Source organism: Ranitomeya variabilis, chromosome 6 (genome assembly GCF_051348905.1).
Source record: "Ranitomeya variabilis isolate aRanVar5 chromosome 6, aRanVar5.hap1, whole genome shotgun sequence".
NCBI lineage: Eukaryota > Metazoa > Chordata > Amphibia > Anura > Dendrobatidae > Ranitomeya > Ranitomeya variabilis.
Genome location: NC_135237.1, coordinates 508,195,664 through 508,216,677, shown reverse-complemented (window position 1 = coordinate 508,216,677; position 21,014 = coordinate 508,195,664). Strand labels below are relative to the sequence as shown.

General features: G+C 42.8%; 1 protein-coding gene across 3 annotated transcripts in view; it reads right to left on the bottom strand.

The window, feature by feature from the left end:
- Positions 1-716: 716 nt before the first annotated feature.
- The window catches only part of VPS13B (vacuolar protein sorting 13 homolog B), a 1,111,190-nt gene continuing 1,090,892 nt past the window's right edge, over positions 717-21,014 (bottom strand). For all 3 annotated transcript variants that reach the window (XM_077270879.1, XM_077270877.1, XM_077270878.1), the window contains exons 59-62: positions 11,520-11,696; positions 9,148-9,250; positions 5,360-5,609; positions 717-4,480 (exon numbers count right to left, since the gene is read on the bottom strand). In XM_077270879.1, the coding sequence (XP_077126994.1) occupies positions 4,232-4,480; positions 5,360-5,609; positions 9,148-9,250; positions 11,520-11,696 (779 nt within the window). In that variant the 3' untranslated portion in view covers positions 717-4,231. The remainder of the gene's footprint in view (positions 4,481-5,359; positions 5,610-9,147; positions 9,251-11,519; positions 11,697-21,014) is intronic.

Here is a 21,014-nt window from a genome sequence, read left to right as displayed (position 1 = left end):
CCCCCGCTACTTACAAGATCTACTGTAGCACTTCAGTCATGGCCAAAAGCTTTGAGACTAACACAAATCTTTTGGTTTTCAGAATTTTTTGCTTTGGTGTTTTTAGATCTTATCTTAGTCTCATGTTTCTGGTTACTCAAGTACAAATATCAGCATTTCATGAGTTTTTACACTTTTATTGACAAATCAAGTTTCTGCAAAGATTCCATATGTCCAGTGTGTGTTCCTTATTTTTCAAGACTTCTGCACTTTGTCCTGGCAGCAGTTTATCAGCTTCTGGTCCAAATCCTGACTGATTAGACAAGAATGGGTCACCAGTACGTTCTAGTTTATTTTTTTTCTGTGTTTTTCCTGCTTTGAGGATTGACCACAGGTTCTCAGTGGGATTCAGTTCTGGGGAATTTCAATGTTTTGTTCACTGAGCCACTTTAGACTACACAAAAGTGTTACCCATCATGCTGGGAAAAGCCTAGTTCATCACCAGATAGCTTCCGATTCATTGGGAGAAGTTTTCTTTGTAATTAACATTGGTCTGAGTGCAATGCGGTTTATATGCTAGTGTGAATGAACCCTTAGTCAGTCTTTTTGCAGCACCCAGTCTGGAACTCATTACTTGTATCAATCCAATAAATATCACCCAAACTTCAGACACCCCTGTTGAGTTTGGCGTTTAAAGACAACGTCTTTGCCTGTGACATCGGCCATTATACCAAACTGATTAATTTACGGTACTCTCCAAATTAATTAATTGTGAGAAAAGTGCAATACAAATGTTTGCTCTTATTCTACAAGACACACACAGGCCAGGTCTAACTTTTTAATATCACTTTATTATTCTTGAAATATAGATATTTAGTAATTTACACAGAGGTTCAGTTCTATGAAACACTTCATAAAGATTTATTTTCAATCCTAAAAGCCTATGTAGAGATCATCTTATAACTGTGCTCTTAAGTACATTGACGTAGCAGAGACGGAGCCGGTGTTAGAGGTTATTGGCATCGCACATGTGAACAGCTGAGAGATATTACCTGTAATAGAAGATACAGGTATGTAAAGTGCAAGACGATGGTCCTGGAGGCCGCGAAGGCTTCACTTATATGTAACACAAGCGGACAGTGACAATGTAGGAAAATAATTGTTACAACTACCAAGTATAGTTCCTATAAAAACCATGGAATCAATGGCCACCAATATAGAATAATGCAATAATCAATACAACTAAAAATGTATAGGACAGCATATCATCAGAAATATACCCGGGTAAGAGAATGGGCCCCGCTATCATATCATTCACAGATGATTGTACCTGCGTCATATGTGCACACATTATATATGGACGGTACTACAGTGATTGTCTTTTCACTTATGACTTGATTGCACTAAACACTTTATGTACGGTATATATTATGACAATCATGGATATATTATGATAGAGCGGCACATTATTCTCTTACCCGGGTATATTTCTGATGATATGCTGTCCTATACATCTGATCCCTTTTTCTTTTGACTGTAGTTATATTGATTTAGGCTTTGCATTGATACAATAAACTTTTTTTTAATTTTTTTTCTATTTTGCCATGGTTTTTGTAGGAACCATATATTCTGGGAGTGCCCTTAGGGATTACACGTTGTATGCATTTGGCCATATTGATTCTCTCTAATGTTATTGGTTCAGGTGATATTGATTCTGACAACTATGTAGTGCGGATGCTTCATGTGTCGCGAGCGTCTCAATTAATGGATCACTACATGGAAAGACGTTCATCTCAAATCTCTATGTAGTTTTACCCTAGGGACGAGCTCTGATAGGAAGAGACAGCTTGGTCCTGAAAACAGTAATACCATTATCACTGGACTTTTTTTTTTTTTTTTTTTAAGGAAATGATCATGTTCTTTAGGTGGAAAGTCTATTTTGGCAATGAAATGTCTGGATCCCCGTGTCTTCCTAGAGAAATGAGGCACTTTTTGATGAGGCTGTGTAATTATTAATAGACTAAAATCCCTCCCAAACTTTGCTCTTTTTATTACAAATTAAAAAAAAACTAGAGAAAATGTCTTAATATATTTTCATAAAAAACAGAATTTTTGAATATTTAGAATCAGACGTATCAGAGCTCCACGTGTCATTTGACGCTTGTTTTACATTATGATAACCAGGTGAAGATAAATTAATATACCATTTATCAGCAGTGCTATATAAATGCAGTTACTACTGCGAGTTATTTTATGTGATAAACTCAGCTCTGCTACATCTACACTCCCATGGAGTATTAGCCGTATATTAAGAATCCTTCAGTGACGACTTCATACTACACACGAGAGATTTTGCAGAACTGATGCAATGGCTCTTAGTTGTTAACCTGCCTGTGGTGCAAGAAGCAATCTCCATTCTTCACTTATAATAAGTCCCCAGCGCGGTGTTTGTAGCATCCATCATGAGAAGATAGATGGTCCGCATTTGCTTAGTGTCACACCACCACCGCTCGGCTACTCATACATAATCCTGGTGGTCTCGGCAATGTGAGAAGGGGTTGCAGAACGACAAGGGACTTGAACACAGTCACATAAGTGTCTCACATTTCCTGGGGATGTTGTAAGCCCAGTTTTGGTAGTCCCGGTTCCCCACAAGCTCCTGGAGGTGTCACTAATTACTGGTACTAAGTGGCAGAAGCCGGACTTTCCGTTATGTGTAAGTGGCAGAAGTCTTAATCACAATATGTCTTTAAGGTGTTTTCTGATTTCAGGAAAGGACCCCAAATGCTAATCTAATAGAACAGGTACTCGCCCTCCTCAGGTCAAGCGCCAGCTTCGCCGCTGCTGCACCGGTTTTGGCTATAGCGGTGACATCATGTCGGCAGCACATGTCACCGCTGTAGCCAATCACTGAGCTCAGCGGCTATACCACAGCAGACAGCATGAGCTGCTAAGTGAATGGCTACAGCGGTAATGCTCGCTGTAAAGAGTGAATGCTCCGCTGTGGCCAAAACAATGAAAGCTGGGTAGCAGCAGGAAGCCAGCGCTGCACACGAGGTAGGTAAGTCTAGTAATTGATATTTTAGAGTGGGGCCTGCTCTCCTAAAAATAGAAAACCCTTTTAAAAGGAAGAGTTGACAAACAATTTGTAGAGAGAGGTGGCGTCTCCGCATTGAAATATCCACTTGCCAAACTCCAATATGGAGAATTTTCTAGATACGGAGTCATTGAAAACAGTTCTGCTTTGTTCAGGATTTTCCAGAATCAGCTCATTGACTGACACCACAGAAGCAAAAGTAGCACAGACGCTTCATTGTGGTGATCCATACTAATAGCTCAACCAATACATCTAGGACATGGAAGAATAATTTTGGGACAAAAAAAAATGTCTACCCTCAAAGTCCAGTAGTGAGGACCTCCAGGAAGGTTGCACACCTATCTGTGAATGACAGCAGCTGCTACGCCAGCTTTACTGGTCATCTATATGAAATACACCCGTTACTGAACATACCCCCTGAGCCCAGATCTTGCGGTTGGAAGGAGGAAAAAAAAAAAAAAGAAAAAAAGATGGCTGGCAAAAGGCATTAAGTGTAGTGATGAGAGAGTATACTCGTTGCTCAGGTTTTACTGAGTATTTGTTAGTGTTCGGAGATTTAGTTTTCAGCGCTGCAGCTGAATGATTTACATCTGTTAGCCAGCATAAGTACATGTGGGGGTTGCCTGGTTGCTAGGGAATCCCCACATGTACTCACCCCGGCTAATAGCTGTAAATCATTCAGCTGCCGCGATGAAAACTAAATCTCCGAACACTAACAAATACTCGGAGGTCACCCGAGCGTGCTCTGGAAAACCCGAGCAACGAGTATATTCGTTCATCACTAATTAAGTGCCCATCTTGAGTTTTGGCCTCTTTTGGAAGAATTTATTAGCAATCTAATGAATAAATGTCTCATGTCTGACTGTATAAAATTGCTGGTCCTGGCTCAGAACAGCACACAACGCCAGACACCATTACTTACATAGCAGCTTTAAAGGAAACCTATCAGCCCCTTTTATGCCCCCTTGGAGAAGGTTATAAGTTTCCTCTCAATAAAAGTATCAAATATAAGAACTGAACACATCGGATATTATTTCCAATGACGGTTGTCAGAGTTTACAGATTTCAGATTCTAATCTGATGGGGTCTCGTGTTAATAAAGGTTTTGGCAGTGGCTTCAGTTCTGACTGTTCAGCACCATGACATGGAGACCACTCAGTAGAATCCTCTCTGCAGAGCCTTATTCTTCACCATCTTGAATTTGCTAGTGAACACTCGGGCAAAGGCGGCTTCCACCAGGAACTGGTAAGTCTTTATGTTGGACGGCGGGGGCTCAGCGGCTACGACTTGGGTGGCGATGTGTAGTGAAGACTGACTAGGGATCAGGTTAGGAGAACTTTTTGCCACGTAGTCCACCAGTCGGCTGTACTGCTGCTCAGAGAGCCGCTCCCTGGTCCCATCACACTGTAAGAAAAGAAGAGATCAACATTTTCATTTCTATATTAAAATAACATTTAATGGATCTTTATATAGGACCTAATGAATTGGAAAAGCCATCAGTGTTTTATTTTTAAGGGATCTGACCCCAGGACCTTTGCATCCACTCATCAGAGTGTCCCTCTATTCCCTGTTCCTCCAGCACAAAACCAGCTGTGGCTGTGCTTGGTGCTGCAGGTCAGCCTTCGTTACTTTAATGGGGGCCGAGCAGTAGTACTGGGAAAATCCATAGCTGTAGGTGATGCACATGAGTAATCTCACCAATCACCTTCACACAACTGATAGATCGAAAGCCTGAGCTAAGGATAGACCTCGATGTTAAGACCCAGGAAATCCACAGAAGTGACCAGATACTGGGAACATGTATGACAACTAGGAGAGTGTCATCTCCTGTCTCTGTGATGGGAAAGTCTGTTCGCTCGAGACCGATTTTACCCTAGAATTGAAAATGATTGATCAGTCCAGGAGCAGAAAGAAGCAGTCATCTCTGATAATATATATTACATGGATTTAATTAAAAAAATAAATGTTAAGAAAACGTCCGTTCCTCTTTGAGTAACACAAGTCACTTCCTGCACTATTTAGACTCCTGGATTTTCCATCACAATTTGAATAAAATGATTGATCACCTAGAAGACACAGGAGAGAGCGGTCCCTAAGGTCAGTATGATCAGCCTGAATCACAGACGCTGGTACAGCACAGCTCAACTAGGTGGGCGCCCTGATGATCGCGCCAAGAAAAAAAAAGGTGAACTATTCCAAGTCACAAATTATCGGGTGTATCAATATGTCCGACCTCCAGGACCAGGCTGTCCCCTCTACACTGCTCAGGTAACGGACACTTACTTCCAGCTCGCTGGAGACTGGCTGCTGCTTGAGTTGCAGGAGGAGACAGTTGTCGGAGCCGCGGTCCTCCATGCAGTCTATTTCGGTGACCGGGAAGGCTTGTTGCTGGGTGTCCTCACTGATACTGACCACAAAGAGGACCTCCGACGTGAGCAGCAAGCAGCCCGCGTACTCCTGGCCTGAGCCGCTGACAATCACTACGTCCAAAGCCATGTGCAGCTCCGGTCTTCCCAGCGACTGGAGCATTTTCCTGGAGAAGAGACAAAATTTACATCAGTCATGAGAAAAACTAAGTACACCCCGTAACAACTTTATGGGTAAAAATAAAAAACCTCGTCCTCAGAAGGTCTTATGTTCAGGCAAATACAACCTCAGATGAACAACACTGGATCAATTACATCATGTCATCATTTAACATAAACTAGGCCAAAGTGCAGAAGCATTTAGTACACCCATGAATCGGGGGCTTGTAGAAACAACTTTAGCAGCAATAACTTGAAGTAATAATTTTCTGTATGATTATCGGTCGCTCACATCGTTCTGAAGGAATTTTGGCTACTCTTCTTTACAACGTTGCTTAAGTATATTGAGGTTTGTGGGCATTCATTTATTTCATTCTCTTAAAGAGGTATTTCCATCTCCAAGATCCTATCACAATATGTAGTAAGTGTAATATTAGAAAATTCCTCCAACTAGAAATGTAGTATAGTTCTTCTCATTAGCTATGCTGATTACCCCATGGGCAGGGCATTGCTTAGGTATCCATGGTAACAATCACTCAAAGAGACAGCTGTCAGTGGTCGTAACCATGGATACTTGAGCTACTGCAACTATACTACCTTTCTAATTGGAGGTATTTGCTAATATTATTATTATTACACCCACTGTCATTGGGATGGGGTATCAGAGATGGAATACCCCGTAAGTTCCCACCATAGAATTTCAATTGTGTTCTAGTATGGACTGCGACTCGGCCATTTTATTACCTCAATTCTTTTTTCAGCCATTCTCATGAACATTTGCTGATGGGATTGGGATCATTGTCCTGTTGCTTGACCCATCTTTGGCCAAGCTTTAGCTTTTGGATAGATGGCTTCACATTTCACTGTAGAATATTTTGGTATACAGAGGAGTTCACGTTCCGCTCAATGAGTGCAAGGTGCCCAGGTCCTGTGGCTTTAGATCAAGCCCAAATCATCACCCCTCCACCACCACGCTGGACGGTTGCAGTGGGCTGTCTGTACTGATGTGCTGGGTTTGTCTTTTCAGCCAACCATCTCCAATTTTGTTTCTTCTGCCAAATCACATTGTTTTTTTTTGGTTTGTTCAGATGTAACTTTGCAACCTTTAGCCATGCTGCCTTGATATTTTTAGAAAGCGGCAAACCTTTCACCAAATAAGCCATCTATGGACTCTCAGTCCTCCATACACATGAAAAAACTGAAACATTTCCACAGTTATAGTCTTTGTCAAGCTTGAGACATTTATGTAATTTCACCTGTATGGAGGATTTTTTTTTTTCTACTTTTGCAACCCACTGGCGAGCTTTGTCAATCTTCCATAATATCTGCTTACCAAGGAATGCGGCACTGACCTGGTTAAATCGGGGTTTTTATATTAATTCTACTGATAGATATACATATATATATATACAATACAGACCAAAAGTTTGGACACACCCTTCTCATTTAAAGATTTTTCTGTATTTTCATGACTATGAAAATTGTACATTCACACTGAAGGCATCAAAACTATGAATTAACACATGTGGAATTATATACTTAACAAAAAAGTGTGAAACAACTGAAATTATGTCTTATATTGTAGGTTCTTCAAAGTAGCCACCTTTTGCTTTGATGACTGCTTTGCACACTCTTGGCATTCTCTTGATGAGCTTCAAGAGGTAGTCACCGGGAATGGTCTTCTAACAATCTTGAAGGAGTTCCCAGAGATGCTTAGCACTTGTTGGCCCTTTGCCTTCACTCTGCGGTCCAGCTCACCCCAAACCATCTCGATTGGGTTCGGATCTGGTGACTGTGGAGGCCAGGTCATCTGGCGTAGTACCTCATCACTCTCCTTCTAGGTCAAATAGCCCTTACACAGCCTGGAGGTGTGTTTGGGGTCATTGTCCTGTTGAAAAATAAATGATGGTCCAACTAAACGCAAACCGGATGGAATAGCATGCCGCTGCAAGATGCTGTGGTAGCCATGCTGGTTCAGTATGCCTTTAATTTTGAATAAATCCCCAACAGTGTCACCAGCAAAGCACCCCCACACCATCACACCTCCTCATCCATGCTTCACGGTGGGAACCAGGCATGTAGAGTTCATCCGTTCACCTTTTCTGCGTCGCACAAAGACACGGTGGTTGGAACCAAAGATCTCAAATTTGGACTCATCGGACCAAAGCACAGATTTCCACTGGTCTAATGTCCATTCCTTGTGTTCTTTAGGCCAAACAAGTCTCTTCTGCGTGTTGCCTGTCCTTAGCAGTGGTTTCCTAGCAGCTATTTTACCATGAAGGCCTGCTGCACAATGTCTCCTCTTACCAATTGTTGTAGAGATGTATCTGCTGCTAGAACTCTGTGTGGCATTGACCTGGTCTCTAATCTGAGCTGCTGTTAACCTGCGATTTCTGAGGCTGGTGACTCGGATAAACTTATCCTCAGAAGCAGAGGTGACTCTTGGTCTTCCTTTCCTGGGGCGGTCCTCATGTGAGCCAGTTTCTTTGTAGCGCTTGATGGTTTTTGCCACTGTACTTGGGGACACTTTCAAAGTTTGCCCAATTTTTCGGACTGACTGACCTTCATTTCTTAAAGTAATGATGGCCACTCGTTTTTCTTTACTTAGAATTTGTATTATGGCAAGAAAAAAGCAGCTAACAGTCTATTCAGTAGGAAAATCAGCAGTGTATCCATCAGACTTCTGCACAACACAACTGATGGTCCCAACCCCATTTATAAGGCAAGAAATTTCACTTATTAAACCTGACAGGGCACACCTGTGAAGTGAAAACCATTCCCTGTGACTACCTCTTGAAGCTCATCAAGAGAATGCCAAGAGTGTGCAAAGCAGTCATCAAAGCAAAAGGTGGCTACTGTGAAGAACCTAGAATATAAGACATAATTTCAGTTGTTTCACACTTTTTTGTTAAGGATATAATTCCACACATGTTAATTCATAGTTTTGATGCCTTCAGTGTGAATTTTCAATTTTCAAAGTCATGAAAATACAGAAAAATCTTTAAATGAGGTGTGTCCAAACTTTTGGTCTGTACTGTACATACATACATATACATTGCTGTTTTCACACTGGGGATTTTCTAGACTCAATAATTCGCCATCTTTTGCACATGCACATTAGTAGCAATAGACTGACTCAGGTAATATTTTGTCCTGAAGCATCTAATGAGTGTGTGCAAAGGGATGGGGAGCTGTTACAGGACTTTGCAGTGGATCCTGTGTTATCAGCTGTGTATCAGGATGGTTACCTTTCATTGAATACTGTCTGTGACGATAATGAGACTTATGAAAAGCATTCTGTAAATAACCAGGAGTCCGACTCCAAAATATCCTGAAGTGGCCAGTGTGAAAATTTGCAAGATTTATACTTTTTTATTTAACGCAGATTGTGATATGAAAAAAAAGGAAAATATTTTTAAAAAATAAATGTAACATAACGTCATTATTTACACTTTAAAGGGTCTTACCTTACAGTCTACCTAAGGCTAGTTTAGGACCCCCTTAAGTTTTGGCCAGAGTAGCCATTCTAGCTGTGAGTAAGCTTACCATACATATTTCACGTGGCTGTTGGCTGCATTGTGGGTGTGCAGATCACTGGCCAGGTAGCGCTGCTTAGGAAGCTGAGATAGTCCGGCCCCATGTAATATTCCTGGGTGAGGGAAACAGACAATGACAGATGGGACACTTCCTATTTTTGCTCTTGTATCATAATAGCGGAGACCCCTGTTAGACAAAACTCACAACAGTTATATTGGTTCATTCAGGGGATTCTTAAAGGGCTACACCCAATTATATGGTGTATAGAGATATATCGCACGTGTTTAACCCACTGCTCGCCGCTCAGCATTCAGGCCCCAGGTACTTTACAATGAAGTCATTTCTTTGGAAGCCATTTCTGCAACATGGAGCAATAAACTGCAATGGCCGTGCACTTAACCCTCATGAATTGGCATTAGCTGAAATCCCCCAAAAATGAATGTTTGAAAAGCAATCTTGTATTAGCAATTAGTGGAAACCTAATCCTCTTGCGAGCCGCTATCGCCCACATCGTTTACAAGTTCCGCCGAGAAACAAAAGAACTCGAGGCTGAAGTTACCGTCCTCCCTTAAAAAGAAAATTCTTCTCCATACGTGTCATGGATGGTAAAAATTGAAAAAACAAACAGTTTGCCTAGATCCAGTATTTCTAGAGAAGTTACTTAATCCAGCTGTTACACACTGATACGTCTAGGTTTATGAGCCCTCCGGAGACTTGTGGCTGCGAGGATGCGGCAGCGGGTGCCAGCAAGCACCGGCCGACGGCGAGAACAGAAGAGGAGACAACATGTGCACACTGTGATGGCTTGTAAAGGTTTAATAAATGAGGCATGGTCATTACTGCAAGAATTAGTGGTTTGTAAAACCGTCAGCGATACTATAAAATGGTTTTACGGGGGATGAATTCCCGGGAACGCCAGACATGGAGAACATGTTGGGCTGAGATGGGAGTGAACACGGCCCGGTTTTTCCACTGCAAAATATACATCCCAGTTCATAAAGATTTAAATGGGGGAAAAAAAGTAACATTTGCTCATGGATTTCACATACATTAGAATGAGCAGAGCCTGGAATGTAATGGTTTCCAGAGTTCTCTGCGCACTAATACCATTATCACTGGTGGAATGTCAGGTCTATGCTCGGCCTCACTCCCACATTACGGTGATTGACAGACGCAGGGGCGGACGTATCATTGGTGCCACCGACTGGGATCTCAGGGGAAAGGGGTCACTGCCCCCCAGAGCACCAGTGGGTGCATTATGAGACCGCAAAGGGTCCAACCATATACTGCTCTTGCACAGGGGCCTCTTCTGTGTCCGTCCCTGGACAGGTACTTGCCCAATTCTGCCCAATGATGTCCCAGTTTAAGTGCTGGAAAAGGTCCCACGTGGTTTAAGGCCTCTTTCTGAGAACATTAATTTTTGTTGTATGCAAAATTTTTTATTAATTTTCATCACAGTTTTGTCAGTGAGTCAATTTTTACCACCAGTTTCATTGATTTTATTTTATGCAAAAAAAAAAAAGATCCTACCCATTACAAGGGGCCATGTGAACAGCAACATAGACTATAATAATGGGGACATGATTTATCTAAAAAAACATCAGAAAACTATAAAAACGAATGTCTGAATGAAGCTTAAGCCAAATTCATCGCCCGGGAAGAGAAATCACAGGCTGCATCAGCATCAACTGCTATGGAGCCGTCTATACAGATCTGATGAAGCCATGGTGGACATTAAGGCGACGGTCCTACGATGAGTTTTGGTCGCCTTCTTGATGGAGCAGATTTTCTGCTGTATTTCTGCAAAATTAGGTTGAGGTTTTTGGCTGTTTTACATGTTGCATGCTTTTTATCGCATTATTTTGTGGGGCGGGATTTGTCTCTGCTTGGTATGTCATGTTTTAAATAAAGCTGCTTTATTTTCAATATTTCCTGTCATTTAGCTTTGATTAAACTTTATTGTTAAGTCATGTACAGATAAAATTAGTTTTTATGGAGTTTCAGCTGAGGAATCACAAAAACAAATGCAAGTGTTTTTTTTTTTTTTTTATCGGTGACTTTTCCTCACCTCATTCATGGCTATAGAGAAATTCTGCAAATATAAGGCATATTTACCACTAACAAAACGGATGCGTGTACCACTTTAAATAAGTTTTCTCATTACCATAAATGGCCTATATCAAAAATAAAACTTACTTGTAATTTACTTCAATAAAAAAATGGTATTGATTGTGAGATGAAAAGAAATTCCAATTCCCGGAGGGGAAAGTCAGGAAGTGTTGTCCCTGGCAGGATGCCGCTCAGCGACCTGCAGCGGTTTCTTATAGACTTCTATGGGTTCCATGGACCATGCAGATACCACGGTGGTCTGTGCCACTTACCATATCCTGTCTGCGACACTAGTTCTGCCGCTCCTCCGATTGGTTTTGTGAACACGCCAACAATTCCTTTGCCGACACCAGAGATGACCCCTTTGGCCTTGTGTCCTGCGGAAGCCTGAGCCTCGGATGTTCTCTGAAAGTTCTGCATAGGCTGATCCACAATGCCAGCAATTGCACCTGAAACAGCAAAAAAAAAAAGTTATGAGTTTCAGACTACTTGACGTGAATCTCCACTTTTATCATCTTGTCTTTCAAGATTATGTGTGGATTGATTTTCTTAAAGAAATGTTTTTCAGCAAGTTTTTGCTATATACGGTAGTTAAGATTTACATGATGTAGGGACATAGACCCTGATTCCAGGGATGTGTCACTTGCTGGTCTGCATGCTGTCATTTTGAGAAAATCACTGTTTTCTCTGCTGCAGATCTAGCACAGCTCAGAATGCTGAGCCACCTAGTCCTGTAACGATTATCTGAGTGACTTATAATGTTCTAGTTTACTGCTCATTGCCGCAGATGCAGGAGATCTCATAGGCAAGGATGCAGTGCTTCCAAGCTCTTTGCTGCAGACCTTACAAGCACGATCACCGGATCAGGTCAGGTCAGTACTCCTCCTCCTGTGATATGTTGCCTCATGTAGCAGCATCGCAGAGCACACATATCAGGCATTCAGGAATGCATTTTCGGCCTAGTTAGATAGATAAGGACATTCGAGGAGGAGATCTAAGTGTAAATTGATGCACATTTTGCAGTGGATCTGCATCAAATCAGCAACAAACCTCCGCCTGGGTTACATACAGATATGTCACGGATATCAATGTTTAGTTGCAAAAGTTGAGATCAGTGTTGAAAATTTGCAGCATGAATCGATAGAACCGACCCCGAATCCCCACGGAAGGCGAGTTTCTGTTGCGGATTATTTCCATAGTGTATAAATGTCACCCACAATGAGGATACGGTAATACATCGTGGATTCCCAGCCAGCAAATCCCAAATTCGTTTTTTTCCGGATGCAATAATTCTAAGGTGACTATAACCCCCAGCGTCCGCTGCCCCCTAGAAGCCGTAACGTCGCTGTGATTAATGCCGCGTCCATGTCCCCGACTGCTCCGTCACCCGCCCGCTGACTCAGCGGTGTCTGCACCCGGCCAATACATGACATATATATGTGTGTTTTTACTTCTGTCTTTATAGCTTTTGTTGTTTAAAAACCAATAGACCTCGTGAAACACGATCTCGTTGAGCTCGGCACTGAAACACTTAATTTCTTTGGAGTGAATGAGCGAATATTAACTTTACCATGGGACACAATCCTTCCCAGCAATTTAATGGTATTGCTTTTTTTTGCTGTTCTTCTCATTTTTCCTTTAGATTTTTTGGACTATGGAGATTTGAAAGGCTTTTGTAGATGGAGGTGACATTCAAAAATCTGTCAGTGACACGGCCAGGCCTGCTATCTCCAATAACACTGGAATATTTCTGCATCATGGCTGCAGACGTGGATGGGGAAGCTACAGCCGCTGCTCGCGTTGGAGCATATGGAACGCAATACGCGGGGGCTTCAGAAATATGGCTGGAAAGGGGGATTTTCTCACGCTTGTACCTGTCTCATCACTCATCCCTGGACCTGGTTCTGGATTTATAATTAAGGTGTTATATATTAGATACAATGTGATCGGGGGCGATCTGGACGCACGCTGACCCCTGGGGCTAATAACGGAGTACACAGCACATAGAGTCATCCATATTCATAGTCCTGGCTTCACGCTGAGGTCAGGACAATGATGCACGCTCGGCGGATACAGCCAAAATGTAATGTTCGTTTTCACACTTAAAATCCCTTTAGTGGTAGAAGTAGGGTCACGAGAAAGCGAATCCTCACATGTGATGAGGGCACACGTGAAGCAGATGACCGCTTCCATATTAAGGCTTTGTCACCATTATTAAAGGTCTGGCCGCAGGCTGCTAGATAGAATAAGAACAAACATTCATCACCCAGATGAGAAATGGGGGTCACACTAATCCCAAGGACGGAGGTCCCGAAGTCTCCTGTGCGATGTGTGACCTGACCACCGCTCTAATCACTTCTATAAGACTGACGGAATGGATATTATAGACAGTCACCTAGAAATGCCACATTCACACAAGGGACGTCTGCTTCCAGGATTAGCTGGGGTCCCATTTCGTTGAACCTCCAGCGATCATACACTCATATTCTGTCCTGTGGATCAATAACAAATCTTGTTTTGGGGGTGAACCCTTTAATAGAAGATGTACAATTCTGACTATTGCTAGCTCCCTCTAGTGGTGGCCGCATGCAGACACAATGTTATCATATAAAGGGAAACTGTCACCAGGTTTTTAGCAGCTAATCTGACAGCAGCATAATGTAGAGACAGAGACCCTGATTCCAGCGATGTGTCACTTACTGAGCTTCTTGATGTAGCTTAGATAAAATCACTTTTATCAGCAGGAGATTATCACTAGTAAACCTGCTGCCATGTAGTCCTCCATATTCATGTGTTCTGTATAACCTCACCCCCACCACTGACTGGCAGCCTTCTGCTCTGCCTATGCACAGTGTACACAGATCTTTGCCAATCAGTAGTGTGGGCGGGGTTATACAGGGCTCAGCATTCAGAGCACTGCTAGATCTGAAGCAGATGAAACAATGGTTTTAGCAAAACTACAGCAAGCAGCCCAGTAAGTGACATCACTGGAATCAGGGTATCTGCCCCTACATCATGCTGCATTCTTATTGGTTCAGGGTAGCGAATTTGATTTTGTTTTCTGGACAGCATATCAAATAATCAGAGACAGAAAAAAACGTTTGATGTTCACATTGAAAAACCATAATAAGTCATTAAGATTATAAGTGATAATTGTCTACAAACCATAACTCTGATATGAAGACATTAGCTGTACTTACTGTACACTGCACACTGGTGATAATTACAGTCATAATAAGGTTATAAGAGACACAAAAATTACACATGCATAAAAAATTGTATACAAGGGGGAAAAAAAGTCATCTATTTTTACGGACTTTTCAGGAATTTCTGGCAACCCTCGATGGAGTAACAAAACCTGGTGACAGAATGACTCTAACTTTATGACTTTACATATAGGGAATCTAGAGCTCTGCATCAAAAAGGCCGACCGCTCAGACCTCGCTAGCGACAGATTACAATAACTGTAATAATTACTATTACATATTATTATCAGGACTGAGGTTTATACTGATATAGATAAAATAAAAACCCAACATCTTCTTGTATTGTTATATTATCAAAATGTCACTGATGGGTAATAATAGACTGAGAAGAAGCTGTAAGTATTCTTAGTTGTTATGGACTAAGCTCTTCTAATACAGAAGTGTGCTGTGTGTTACATGCTCTCCACACATGCTGGTATGTGACGGCGCTAGAGGGGGGAGGTGAGCGTGTCTAATGTGTATATAAGTGTGTATATAGCGCTAGAGGGGAGCGTGTCTAATGTGTATGTGTATATAAGTGTGTGTATAGCCCTAGAGGGGGAGGTGAGCGTGTCTAATGTGTATGTGTATATAAGTGTGTATATAGTGCTAGAGGGGAGAGGTGAGCGTGTCTAATGTGTATGTGTATATAAGTGTGTATATAGTGCTAGAGGGGAGAGGGGAGCGTGTCTAATGTGTATGTGTATATAAGTGTGTATATAGCGCTAGAGGGGAGCGTGCCTAATGTGTATGTGTATATAAGTGTGTACATAGCGCTAGAGGGGAGAGGGGAGCGTGTCTAATGTGTATGTGTATATAAGTGTGTATATAGCGCTAGAGGGGAGAGGGGAGCGTGTCTAATGTGTATGTGTATATAAGTGTGTGTATAGCCCTAGAGGGGGAGGTGAGCGTGTCTAATGTGTATGTGTATATAAGTGTGTACATAGCGCTAGAGGGGAGAGGGGAGCGTGTCTAATGTGTATGTGTATATAAGTGTGTATATAGCGCTAGGGGGGAGGGGAGCGTGTCTAATGTGTATGTGTATATAAGTGTGTGTATAGCCCTAGAGGGGAGAGGGGAGCGTGTCTAATGTGTATGTGTATATAAGTGTGTATATAGTGCTAGAGGGGAGAGGGGAGCGTGTCTAATGTGTATGCGTATATAAGTGTGTGTATAGCCCTAGAGGGGAGAGGGGAGCGTGTCTAATGTGTATGTGTATATAAGTGTGTATATAGTGCTAGAGGGGAGAGGGGAGCGTGTCTAATGTGTATGTGTATATAAGTGTGTGTATAGCCCTAGAGGGGGAGGGGAGCGTGTCTAATGTGTATATAAGTGTGTATATAGTGCTAGAGGGGAGAGGTGAGCGTGTCTAATGTGTATGTATATATAAGTGTGTATATAGTGCTAGAGGGGAGAGGGGAGCGTGTCTAATGTGTATGTGTATATAAGTGTGTATATAGCGCTAGAGGGGAGAGGTGAGCGTGTCTAATGTGTATGTGTATATAAGTGTGTATATAGTGCTAGAGGGGAGAGGGGAGCGTGTCTAATGTGTATGTGTATATAAGTGTGTGTATAGCCCTAGAGGGGGAGGGGAGCGTGTCTAATGTGTATATAAGTGTGTATAGCCCTAGAGGGGAGGTGAGCGTGTCTAATGTGTATGTGTATATAAGTGTGTATATAGTGCTAGAGGGGAGAGGGGAGCGTGTCTAATGTGTATGTGTATATAAGTGTGTATATAGTGCTAGAGGGGAGAGGGGAGCGTGTCTAATGTGTATATAAAACCAACTTCTCCACCATTACAGAAGATCAACTCTCCACTCTACTCTCAAGATCGCATCTCACCACCTGTGCACTTGACCCGCTCCCATCCCACCTCATCCCAAACCTCACCACAATCTTCATCCCAACCCTAACCCATCTCTTCAACCTATCACTAACAACTGGTGTTTTCCCCTCAAGCTTTAAACATGCCTCCATCACACCTATCCTCAAAAAGCCCTCTCTTGACCCATCCTCTGTATCTAGCTATAGCCCTATATCACTTCTCCCTTATGCCTCCAAACTACTGGAACAACACGTCTACCTTGAACTGTCCTCCCATCTCTCTTCTTGCTCCCTCTTTGACCGCTTACAATCTGGCTTCCGGTCACACCATTCCACTGAAACTGCCCTAACTAAGGTCACCAATGACCTCTTAACCACCAAGAGCAAGCGACACTACTCTGTTCTCCTCCTCCTCGACCTGTCGGTTGCCTTTGACACAGTGGACCATTCCCTATTATTACAGACGCTCTCATCCCTTGGCATCACAGACTTGGCCCTATCCTGGATCTCATCATACCTAAAGGTACCGTCACATTAAGCGACGCTGCAGCGATAGCGACAGCGATGCCGATCGCTGCAGCGTCGCTGTTTGGTCGCTGGAGAGCTGTCACAGAGACCGCTCTCCAGCGACCAACGATGCCGAGATCCCCGGGTAACCAGGGTAAACATCGGGTTGCTAAGCGCAGGGCCGCGCTTAGTAACCCGATGTTTACCCTGGTTACCAGCGTAAAAGTTAAAAAAACAAACAGCACATACTCACCAGCGCGTCCCCCAGCCTCTGCTTCCTGACACTGACTGAGCTCCGGCCCTAACAGCACAGCGGTGACGTCACCGCTGTGCTTTCACTTTCAGTTTAGGGCCGGCGCTCAGTCAGTGTCAGGAAGCAGAGGCTGGGGGACGCGCTGGTGAGTATGTGCTGTTTGTTTTTTTAACTTTTACACTGGTAACCAGGGTAAACATCGGGTTACTAAGCGCGGCCCTGCGCTTAGTAACCCGATGTTTACCCTGGTTACCAGTGTAAAATATCGCTGGTATCCTTGCTTTTGCTGTCAAACACGGCGATACACGGCGACCTAGCGACCAAATAAAGTGCAGACCTTCTAGCAGCGACCAGCAATTTCACAGCGGGATCCAGATCGCTGCTGCGTGTCAAATACAGCGATATCGCTATCCAGGTCGCTGCAACGTCACGGATCGCTGGCGATATCGCCTAGTGTGACGGTACCTTTACAGACCGGACATTCAGCGTCTCCCACTCACACACCACCTCCTCACCTCGCCCCCTATCTGTCGGAGTCCCACAAGGTTCAGTTCTAGGGCCCCTGCTCTTCTCCATTTACACCTTTGGCCTGAGACAGCTCATAGAATCTCATGGCTTTCAGTATCACCTCTATGCTGATGACACACAGATCTACATCTCTGGACCAGATATCACCTCCCTACTAACCAGAATCCCTCAATGTCTGTCCACTATTTCATCCTCCTTCTCCGCTAGATTTCTGAAACTTAGCATGGACAAAACAGACTTCATCATCTTTCCCCCATCTCACGTGACTCCCCCAACGAACCTAACCATTACAGTAAATGGCTGCCCACTCTCCCCAGTCCCACAAGCTCGCTGCCTCGGGGTAATCCTTGACACTGAACTCTCCTTCAAACCACATATCCAAACCCTTTCCACTTCCTGCCGACTTCAACTCAAAAATATTGCACAAATCTGTTCATTCCTCAACCAAGAATCTGCAAAAACCCTAGTCCATGCCCTCATCATCTCTCGCCTCGACTACTGCAACCTCCTGCTCTGTGGCCTCCCCTCTAACACTCTCGCACCCCTCCAATCCATTCTAATCTCTGCTGCCCGACTAATCCACCTGTCCCCCCGCTATTCCCCGGCCTCTCCCCTCTGTCAATCCCTTCACTGGCTCCCCATTGCCCAGAGACTCCAGTACAAAACCCTAACAATGACATACAAAGCCATCCACAACCTGTCTCCTCCATACATTTGTGACCTCGTCTCCCGGTACTCACCTACACACAACCTCCGATCCTCACAAGATCTCCTTCTCTACTCCCCTCTTATCTCCTCTTCCCACAATCGTATACAAGATTTCTCTCGCGTATCACCCCTACTCTGGAACTCTCTACCACAACACATCAGACTCTCGCCTACCATCGAAACCTTCAAAAAGAATCTGAAGACCCACCTCTTCCGACAAGCCTACAACCTGCAGTAACCACCGACCAACCAACCGCTGCACGACCAGCTCTATCCTCACCTACTGTATTCTCACCCATCCCTTGTAGATTGTGAGCCTTCGCGGGCAGGGTCCTCTCTCCTCCTGTACCAGTTATGACTTGTATTGTTCAAGATTATTGTACCTGTTTTTAATTATGTATACCCCTCCTCACATGTAAAGCGCTATGGAATAAATGGCGCTATAACAATAAATAATAATAATAATATAAGTGTATATATAGCGCTAGAGGTGAGCGTGTCTAATGTGTATGTGTACATAAGTGTGTATATAGCGCTAGAGGGGAGAGGTGAGCGTGTCTAATGTGTATGTGTATATAAGTGTGTATATAGCGCTAGAGGGGGAGGTGAGCGGGTCTAATGTGTATGTGTATATAAGTGTGTATATAAGTGTGTATATAGCGCTAGAGGGGAGCGTGTCTAATGTGTATGTGTATATAAGTGTGTATATAGCGCTAGAGGGGGGAGGGGAGCGTGTCTAATGTGTATGTGTATATAAGTGTGTATATAGCGCTAGAGGGGGAGGTGAGCGTGTCTAATGTGTATGTGTATATAAGTGTGTATATAGCGCTAGGGGGGAGGGGAGCGTGTCTAATGTGTATGTGTATATAAGTGTGTATATAGCGCTAGAGGGGGGAGGGGAGCGTGTCTAATGTGTATGTGTATATAAGTGTGTATATAGCGCTAGAGGGGGAGGTGAGCGTGTCTAATGTGTATGTGTATATAAGTGTGTATATAGCGCTAGGGGGGAGGGGAGCGTGTCTAATATGTATGTGTATATAAGTGTGTATATAGCGCTAGAGGGGAGCGTGTCTAATGTGTATGTGTATTGTGTATATGTGTGTACATAGCGCTAGAGGGGAGCGTGTCTAATGTGTATGTGTATATAAGTGTGTATATAGCGCTAGAGGGGGGAGGGGAGCGTGTCTAATGTGTATGTGTATATAATTGTGTATACAGCATGAGACGTCGTTGTCAGCTGTAATCGATGCTGAAGTCCACAGGACAAGTTATTGTAACATTGACATTTTTTGGGGGGTATACCCACCACTGTTGTTGGCTTTTGTTTCAATAAATTGTTTTAGATGAGGAAATCACCATTGCAGCTTCTATTTAAACGCCCTACTGTCATGATAAAATATCACTGTAGCGTGAACTCTTCACGTGTTCCATAAATTTCACCAGAAAAGCAAATATCCCTAACATTTTGTGAGTGGTGTATACATGTGTGCATTTGTACTGTGGGCGTAATATATGTACTGTGTATATATATAAAAAATAATATATGTATATGTGTGTGTTTAATGTGTATATATGCAATATGTGCATTGTGCATAAATGTATAATGGTTGTGTGTTGTGCATGCACAGGTGTTTCCTACATAATTAAAATATGAAAAAGTTAATTTAATTCAGTTCTTCAATACAAAAAGTGAAACTCATATTATATAGAGTCATTACAAACAGAGTGATCGATTTCAAGTGTTTATTTCTGTTAATGTTGATGATTATGGCTCACAGCCAATGAAAACCCAAAAGTCATTATCTCGGTAAATTAGAATAATTAACAAAAGACACCTGAAAAGGCTTCCTAAGTGTTTATAAAGGCCCCTGAGGGTATGTGTCCACGTTCAGGAAACGCTGTGTTTTTGACGCAGCGCTGAGCCGCAGTGTCAAAAACGCAGCGTCCAGATGTTACAGCATAGTGGAGGGGATTTAATGAAATCCCGTCTCCACTGTGCATTAAAAAACGCATGCGTTTTTCCCGCAAAACGCACATGCGTTGCGTTTTTTCAGAACGCAGCATGTTGCTACAATGAGCAAAACACGCAGGAACACCGCAGGTGACCTGCCAGTGACCTCAGGTGCATTTTTGGTCAGGATTTTACCTGCATAAAATCCTGACCAAAGCCTGAAGCAAATCTGAACGTGGACACATACCCTTAGTCTGTTTCAGTAGCTCCACAATCATGGGGAAGACTGCTGACTTGACAGATGTCCAGAAGGCAGTCATTGACATACTCCACAAGGAGGGTAAGCCACAAAAGGTCATTGCTAAAGAAGCTGGCTGTTCACAGAGTGCTGTATGATATTTTTGATGATATTCTAATTTTGTGAGAAGCACCTGTATATGTGTAATATATATGTTTTTTTAATGTATATGTAATGTTTGTGTATTGTGCATAAATGTGTAATATGTTTATTGTATTGTGTGTGTGTAGTGTGTACTCTATGTATTGTGTATGTGTGTATTGTGCATATATGTGTGTATTTATTTGTTTTTCATAAAGTTGTCCTATATATGTGTATGCAGAATAGCGGCACTATGTACAGTGGGTACGGAAAGTATTCAGACCCCTTAAAATTTTTCACTCTTTGTTTCATTGCAGCCATTTGGTAAATTCAAAAAAAGTTCATTTTTTTCTCATTAATGTGCACTCTGCA